Source organism: Aristolochia californica, unplaced genomic scaffold, assembly GCF_029961685.1.
Source record: "Aristolochia californica isolate CCGP_79_NKW_82.1479 unplaced genomic scaffold, dmAriCali1.0.hap1 SCAF_1, whole genome shotgun sequence".
NCBI lineage: Eukaryota > Viridiplantae > Streptophyta > Magnoliopsida > Piperales > Aristolochiaceae > Aristolochia > Aristolochia californica.
This window is the reverse complement of record NW_027181770.1, coordinates 47,925,204-47,934,305: the sequence shown is the minus strand read 5'-3', so window position 1 is coordinate 47,934,305 and position 9,102 is coordinate 47,925,204. Positions and strand designations below refer to the sequence as shown.

At 44.1% G+C, this 9,102-nt stretch overlaps 1 protein-coding gene across 1 annotated transcript; it reads left to right on the top strand.

The window, feature by feature from the left end:
• The first annotated feature begins 7,017 nt into the window (after positions 1–7,017).
• On the top strand, positions 7,018–7,692 carry LOC137948035 (sorting nexin 1-like). The gene has a single exon (XM_068793955.1). The coding sequence runs from the start codon at positions 7,018–7,020 to the stop codon at positions 7,690–7,692; it is 675 nt and encodes a 224-aa protein (XP_068650056.1).
• The last annotated feature ends 1,410 nt before the right edge of the window (positions 7,693–9,102 follow it).

The following is a 9,102-nucleotide window of genomic DNA, read 5'->3' as shown; positions in this document are numbered from 1 at the left end:
CCAAAACTTATTTCATTATATCAAGATATTCAGCAACGGACAACAGCTAGTCATTAGATGATTTAGGATCATCTTATCCTATACAAAAACAAGATTTTTATGCATCACAAGTCACCACTTCATTACACCATTTTGTCCTCTTTCCATGATAGCACACATGAGGGTCGACAGAAAACATATTTTTGAATCAGTCGATTATTTTATTGGAGGGGTATGAAGAGCACGATTGCTGATTATGTAGCTGCTAGTCAGATTTTTCAACGAAAAAATGCCGAATCTTTAAGTCCTATAGGCCTACTACAACCTCTGCAGCTACCGTCTCAAATCTGGTCCGACATTTCCATGGATTTCATTGATGGCCTTCCAACTTCATCAGGTAAATCCGTGATATTAGTTGTGGTTGACCATTTTTCAAAATATGGTCACTTCATTTCTTTGGCGCATCCATATATTAATGCTCATGTAGCTCAGTTATTTATGGACCACATTTTCCGATTACACAGGATTCCAACATCTATTATCAGTGACAGGGATGCCATTTTTACTAGTACATTTTGAAAAGAATTATTCAAGTTACATGGCACCCAATTGGCATTCTCTTCTGCCAATCATCCACAGACTAACGGACAAACCGAGGTCGTCAATCACTCGTTCAAAATGTATCTTCATTTTTTTGTGGGGGACTCACCTAAACGGTGGGTTAAGTGGCTTTCCTAGGCAGAATTTTGCTATAACACCTCTTACCACAACGCACTGGGAACTACTCCTTTCAGAGTAGTTTATGGCAAAGATCCACCTTGTTTGTTATTCTATGAACCAGGGGCATCCAAAGTCGCCACTTTGGACCAAGCGTTATCTGAAAGAGACTCTATGCTCATTGAGGTGCGTACTCATCTCTAGGAGGCCCAACACTCTATGAAGTTCTATTTAGATAAGAAGCACTGAGAAGTATATTATTCCCCAGAAGATTATGTGGTTAAAGCTTCAACACTACCGCCAACTGTCACTGACTGCCTCCAAGCGCCACAAGCTTTCTCCAAAATATTATGGTCCATTTCAGGTGTTGGACCGCATTGGCACCGTGGCCTACCGTTTGCAGCTACCACCTGAGGCAAAGATACATAATGTATTTCACGTATCCCAACTGAAACCGTTCCAGGGTGACTCTCCCTTGCTGAACACCCCTCTGCCACCACTCCAAGAGGACCGTGTCCTTTCTACTCCAGCTTAGGTATTGCATGCATGCCACATTCAAGGCGATTGGGAAATTCTTGTACAGTGGGCAGATGCAGACCCCAGTGACACAACATGGGAGCCATTATCAGCATTTCGGCTTCTCTACCCTTCCTTCGAGCTTGAGGACAAGCTCTTTCTCCAGGAGGGGGGTGATGTTATGGACTCAATAGTATCACGTGTTACCAGCAGGCGTAGGAATTAATTAATGTGGTTGTCAATTTTCATGTAATTGATTTGGTTTGGTTTGGTTTACAATTTATTTGGCTTGAAATAGTGACCCAAGGGTCTGAAGTGTATTTGGCGTCCTCAACCCTATTTAAGGGGACGGCTAGGTTAATGAAAGGCAATGATTGAATTAGTAAATTAGCCTAGAGTAATTTAGATAACAGGTCGAGAGCTCCTTCAAGCTCTTCCCCTTTTTACCCAAATTCCCTTTCTGAATTTCTTCTTACCTCAATCCATCAATTTGTCTCTACGTCAAGCAAAGCAATTGAAGGAAGAGAAGAGAGGAGGGTGACAAGATCCATGGCTTGTGAGGATCCTAACATTTGACTTCTCGGTGGAGTATCGTGTGGGGAGATTAAATAAGGTGGCAGATGCCTTGTCACGGTGTTTTGAAGATCAGCAGTCGGTCTATTCGATCAGCTAGCTAAGATTTCTCATTCTGGACTTGGTGAGAGACGCACATGCCACTAACCCTGCACTGCAGGAACTGCATCAGAAGATTTCGGAAGGGACAATGAATTCGAAGTGGTCCATCCAGGATTCACTTATTTATTACAAGTAGCGGATTTTCCTTCCACCTGAGTCTGAGTTGATTCCAGCTATTCTCTCAGCCTACCATGACAGTACACACGAGGGGATACATAAGACCTTGCACAGAATTCGAGCTGATTTCTACTGGGAAGCCATGAAACCCTCTATTGCAACTTATGTGGGTGACTATCAGGTATGCCAGTGTAACAAAGCTGAGCACTTGAGTCCATCCGGTCTTCTCCAGCATATTTCCCTTCCTATGCAGGTTTGGGCTGACATTTCGATGGATTTTGTGGAAGGCCTACCCCTGTCCTCCAACAAATCCATACTTTTCATGGTGTTTGATAGATTCTCCAAGTACGAATATTTTTATACCACTGGATCATCTGTATATAGCAACACGGGTTGCTCAGACTTTCCTGGAGCAGATAGTCCGCTTACATGGCATTCTAGAATCCATTGTGAGTGACAGAAATGTAGTGTTCACGAGCACCTTTTGGGTGGAACTGTTTCACTTGAGTGGGACGAAATTGAAGTTCTCCTCTGCCTATCATCCACAAACAGACGGGAAGACTGAGGTGGTGAACCGCACCATTTAGATGTATCTATGGTGCTAGGTGGGGGATCGTCCGCGGCAATGGGTTCAGTGGCTTCCGTGGGCGGAATACTGTTACAACACTTCGTTCCACTCTACCTTGCAATCCACTCCTTTCCAGGTTATATATGGTCGGGATCCACCTCACCTTCTCTTGTACAACCCAGGGTCCACCCGCGTGGATGTGATGGATCAGGCACTCATAGACAGGGATTTGCTGCTACAGAATATCACAGAATGGCTACAACGCGCCCAAGCTCGGATGAAGGATGTCTACTATAAAGGCCACTGTGATGCCTCTTTTTAGGTTGGGGAGTATGTGTGGCTAAGGCTCCAGCCCTACTATCAGCAGTCTCTTGCGGGACCTCCACGTCATAAGCTCTCACCCAGATTTTTTGGGCCATTTCCCATTCTTCGACGCATGGGACCTATCAGCTCAAATTACCGGACACGACCAAAATTCATGATGTGTTTCATGTCTCTCTTTTGAAGCCGCATTCTGGAGCACAACTTACTTTCACTCCATTCCTACCACCGATTGATAATGGCGAGGTTATTCTTAACCCAACTGCGATGTTACGCACGCAGCTGACCAATGACCATTGAGAGATTCTCATTCAGTGGACGGACATTGACCCCGACGCTGCAACATGGGAACGTGTGGACATCTTCAAACAAGTCTACCCAGCTTTTGATCTTGAGGATTAACTCTTTCTCCATGGGGAGGCAGATGTTGTGGACTCAATAGCACACTGAGTCACACAACGAAGGAGGCAACAACAACTCACTCAATAGGATTTATTTCTTATATTACTTTGAGTAGGATTTATTTCTTCTTTTGTTTTAAGTAGGAGTTATTTCTAATTACTTTATATGTAAGGGCATTATGGGGAATTATTGTAACCCTAACCCTAAAACTCCATGACGTGACCTATTTAAGGGAAAGGAATGAATGAAATAGGTAAGCTTTGAGATTTTAGAATAACCTAGTCTAAACAGGTTGAGATCACCTCTTGATCTCGAGTTTAGGGTTTACTCCAAAAATCCAACCTATCCTTCGCCCTCCATTGTCATCCATCTTCACCCAAATTCATCCCTTATCATCCATAATAAGAAGAGGAGCTTCCTGCCCCTTTTCCGAGCCCAAAGAGAGGGTCTTCCCTCATCATCAGTGTCAACAACAAGTAGGGTTCAATTCCTTCTTGACGAGCAGCAAAAAAGGAAGATTTCTGGTTCTTTCACATGAAGGATTAGAACAACTCTTCTTGCTGGGAATTCATCACGGAAACAGAGCAAGGACAGCCATCAATGTGAGCCAAGGCTACCCCCTAAGCTAGGCCTTCAAGTCCTAGAACGAGCTGCATCAAATCAGGGTTGAAAACCTGATTTACGTGAGCAAGAACAGGTATTCCTTCATTATCTCTCCTCCTGAATTAATTCCATTCTAGCTATAACTTTATCACTAGAATGAGTTCATAAAAAGGGAGACTGATCACAGGTGGTAGATTACCCAAAGAAGGGATCTTTAACTCTCCTTACCGAGTCTAGCAACTCAGTACCAGTGCTGGATTCACAAATCCCACGTCGTGTTACTCGATCCATGACCCGAGACCGTAACATATCCATCGTCTTCCTCACGTATTAGATCCAGGGTGAAACATCTTGGTATCAAAGCGGGCACACGATGGGCCATGAAGACCCACGGTTGGCGATGCACAGACAAGTCCGTGAAATGGTTGCAGATGGCTCTGCAACGGACAAGATACAGTATTGGCGTGATGCCTGGGTGAAGTATTGGCTAACAACGGAGTATCGAGAGGCATTCGCTGGAGAATCTGTCTCCGACAGGAAAATCGGTGACCAAGTAACCACTCCGTCCCATCTACCAGCCGAAGCCTCTATGGAGGATTTGGGGCAATCTCAGATCTGGACGGACAGATGAGAGCTTTCTCGGATAGACAAAATGAACAATGGCTGGCAAAATAAAAATTTTTGTCTTCGTTACCAGCAGAAGTCCCTGTAGAACAGGCGCGCACTATTTTATATGAGCAAAAAGGCATCAATTTTGGCCTCAACATTTCCGCAATATCTCAGCAGGACCTCCATTTCTGTGATCTCGGAAGGGTATTATGCCCCCTCCGCATCGGTAATGAAGGGTGGGGGTTCCACCTCCCAAAACCCTTCCCCATGGCCAGCAGAGTGTCTTCTGGAGATTCTTCTGACAGGGGTGTGTTTCCGAAAGTTCTCTGTCTCAAAAAATCCCCAGGCGATGACCCAAAACGGCTGCTCTTCGCCATCGGACACGAAGGTGACTCCGTCGGCACCGTTGGAAGCAAGTCCGATGGGATCTAACTTCCGACCATCACATGCCCCTCCCATTCCAGCTCTCGGCAGTTCCGCAGGGAAGCCACTTCACCGCCATTTGGGGTAAGCCTCTGCCACGCCAACGCATTCTCTTTCTCTATGACCTTAATTTTCCAAGCTTAAAGAGGGCTCCGAATGCTAGGGAGCTGTTCGGCATAATGCCTCAACGTCATGTTGTTGGCTGGTTGGCAAAGCCAGTACGAGTCATTAAGTTTTTGGGAATCATGGCTATCTTCCACTTCAAGCAGCAAAGGGCCTTACCTATGCCTTCCGTCAACAAATTTTTTTCACAGGAGCAGGGTTCTGCATTTGGTGTGTCATTGGGTGCTTTTCATATTGGTGTTGTGAAAACATTGGTGGAGAACAAGCTCTTGACCAGAATAATTGGAGGGTCCAATGTGGGATATATCATGTGTGCAATTGTTGCAACTGGGTCATGGCCTGCACTTGTGACTTTGAAGACAATTTCCGTTCTTTGCAATTCTTTGATCAGCTTGGTGGGAGTTTTCCAGCTGTTAAGAGAATTTTGACGCGTGGGGCAGTTCATGATATCGGGCACCTCCAGAGGTTTTTGAGGCATCTCACCAGTAACTTAACATTTCCAGAGGCTTATGATATGACGGGGTGGATTTTTGGGTTCACTGTTTGTTCTTCAAGAAAACATGAGCCCCCGAGATGTCTTAATTACTAAACATCACCTCATGTTTTTATATGGAGTTCTATAACAGCCTCATGTGCTTTTCCTAGTCTCTTTGAGACTCAGGCGATAATGGCTAAGGATAGCAGCAGAGAACTTGTTCCATCTCATCCTTCCTTTCTTGTGGGTCCTGATGAGGGGTCCGACACTTCCGTGCGGTGGTGGAGGGATGGGAGTTTGAAGATTGACCTGCCTATGATGCAATTGCAGGAGTTGTTTCAAGTACACCCTTTTATTGTTAGCCAAGCGAACCCTCACATTGCACCTCTATTGAGATTGAAGGATCTATTAGCGCTTATGGAGCCACTTTTGCTGCAAAGCTTGCTCATCTTTTGGAAATTGAAGTAAAGCATAGATGCAGTTAGGTTCTAGTACTTCGGTTTCCACTGGGGGGCATTGCCAAGCGGTTTGCTCCATAATGGGAGGAAGATGTGACTGTTGTAATGTTGGGGAACATTGCCAAGCGGTTTGCTCCATAATGGGAGGGAGATGTGACTGTTGTAATGTTGGGGAACATTGCCAAGCGGTTTGCTCCATAATGGGAGGGAGATGTGACTGTTGTACTATGGCCTCAGGCTTGCGAACGGGAATTATACCTTCCCTCTGGCAATTGCAGAGTTCACAGCAATACCTGCATTGTTGGGTCAAATGAAAGAGGAAGAGATACCATTCAAAGAGTCTATACTTATTTTGATCATGAAATGTTACGGAAGGGCTAGTTTGTCTGGGCAGCTAACTCAGTTTCTGAGGGAAATGAAGGATCTCTCTAACTGCCAACCACCATTCAGATCCCATAATGTTGTTCTTGATGTATTAGTTTTGGAAACATGCCACACACTTACTCCACCGGTTCTTGCTCCAATGCTCCCTCCAGGTATTCCTCCAACTGTTTATCCATTCTCCATTGTCATGCAAGCCTTATGTGCCATGAAAGTATTTGGTATTGCAGTTTTGCTTCTTGGAGATTCAGAGCTTCGTCATACCCAATACATCTTTGGTATGGTTATTTTTGGTAGTCCAGATGCACAAGTAGTCCACCATTCTGGCCCGTCCATTGGTTTTGGCTCAGATGTTTGGTCACTAGGTTGTTTATTTGTCCACTTTCTACAAGGAGACGATTTCATTGAACAAGTTATAGATGAGTTTTTCTTGCTTCTACCAACTGCAGAACATGTTGATGTCTCTCTCGCTTTGTATGGCATTTGGATGGAGCACGTGTCACTACCACTGATGAAAATGAGGCATTCATGTATGACTTTGGTTGGAACCAGCCCACATGATGCTAATGCTCTTTGCAATGGGCTCTGTGAAGGCTTGGCGAGCTAGATCTGTAGTGTTGGGTATTTTTAAGCAGAAGGCCTCTGCTTTAATGCAGGTTTTCGAGGATGTTCAATCTAAGGTTAGTGTTGTAGTTCTTGGACAAGCAACCCCTGTTGAAGAGTCCAATCCTCAATATGACAAACTGACACACTATATATTTGAGCTTGAGGATCATTTCGCTGAGGCCCAAAAACAAGCCTTTCGACTGGTAAAGAGACACAAAGAGATGGGAAAATCTCTATTGGACTTTGGCAAGTTAGTCATGCTCTTGGGTGCTTGTGAAGAAAATTCTCTTGGGAAAGCATTTTCTGAGCCTGGGTCAAAAGCAAAAGTGTTATCATTGAAACTCCTAGAGGAGGCCCATAATCTGCTAATGAATTTTGAAGAATCATTGAAGGATTATGTCCGAGTAGTGCAATCTATAAAGGTTACAATGGCTGATCGAGCCAATGCTTTCACACAACAATGTGAGTTGGCTGAAACAACACAGCTACAGGAGATTAACTTGGACACATTGATGCTGGTACAGATCTTTCTCCCATGCAAAGGTGACGAGCACATTCTCCTTGATAGGCTTGCAAGAAATTGCAAGTTATATCCGACACAAATAGTGCTCCACCTATCAAATTCTGCAGAATATCGCTTGAGAACTCGGGCATTTGCATATAGACAGCTTGATTCATCCGAGTACCATATCTGGAGCTCAATCGTTGCAACAGCCTAGACTATAGTTGGTGCAGAGAGAGAGAACGTACTGGCGAATGAATCTGGAATGGTTGAGGCAGTATTGGTTCTCTTAGGTGTGGCAGCAGTTGCGTACAACCTAAAAAAAAAAAAAATATTTGGTCCTCTACTTGGTTGCTCTACTTTTGTAGTCCAGCTCACTGACGCTGATACTACGGTTGACATTTTACATGGACTCATCCGTCGGCACGGGCAAGCCAACCTATCTTCGAGCTTGAGAGCAAGCTCATTCTCTAGGAGGGGATTAATGTTATAGACTCCATAGCATCTAGAGTGGATAGCTGGAGAAGAGATAGATTGGGGTTTATTTTCAATTTCAATTCATTAGGGATTTATTTTCAATTTCAATTCATTAGGGGTTTATTTGTAATTTGTTGAACTTATGGCCTTTGGCATGTTTTCCCTAATTCCCAATATAGGGACATGAGATGAATAAAAAAAATGAAGCATTGAGAAAATTTGAATTAAACAGGTTGGATTCTCCCTCAGAGGTCTAGGTCGGATTCTCCCTTTTAGGTTCAGGGTTGAGCTCCCTTTGAAGACTCAAAACATCACAGCAATCCTCCCTATTCATCGTCTTCCTCGCGTGTTAGATCCGGGGCATAATAGACAGGTGCCAAAAAATTGCAGCATCAATGAGCATGTGGTGCAGGTGGAGCTAGAGAACCTTGGTATAGAAAAGGATACTCAGCATGCAGAAAGTTCTAGCTCAGGTGGACAACAGCATCACTGTATAGTGATAGATAGACCCAAATGCACTATCAAACCACCTACCAGGTATGGTTTTGAAGATTTGGTTTCTTATGCGCTTATTACTAGTAGCGAGGATCCAACTACTTATCAGGAGGCAGTACAAAGCCAGGAGAAAAGTAAATGGATGGGTGCTATGGTGGAGGAGATGGAGTCTCTGCATAAAAACTAGACATGGGACTTGGTTGAGCTTCCCAAGGGGAAGAGAGCGCTAGGGTGAAAATGGTTCTATAAGAAGAATGAAGCAGTATCAGAAAAAGAGGGGGAGAAATTCAAGGCTCGTCTTATTGCAAAGGGTTACTCACAGAGGAAAGGGGTTAACTATTATGAGGTCTTCTCCTTTGTGGTCAGACACACCTCCATCAAGGCAGTGTTGGCATTAGTAGCACATTCGAACATGCAGTTGGAGCAGATGGATGTAAAGACAACTTTCCTTCATGGTGACTTGGAGGAACAAATTCACATGGTACAGCCAGAAGGGTTTAGTCACCCTGGATAGGAACATTTGGTCTGTAATTTGAAGAAATCACTTTATGGGTTGAAGCAATCTCCAAGGCAGTGGTACAAGCGATTTGATTCTTACATGATCCGGATTGGCTACAAAAGATGTGAGTATGATTGTTGTGTTTATTTAAAAAGC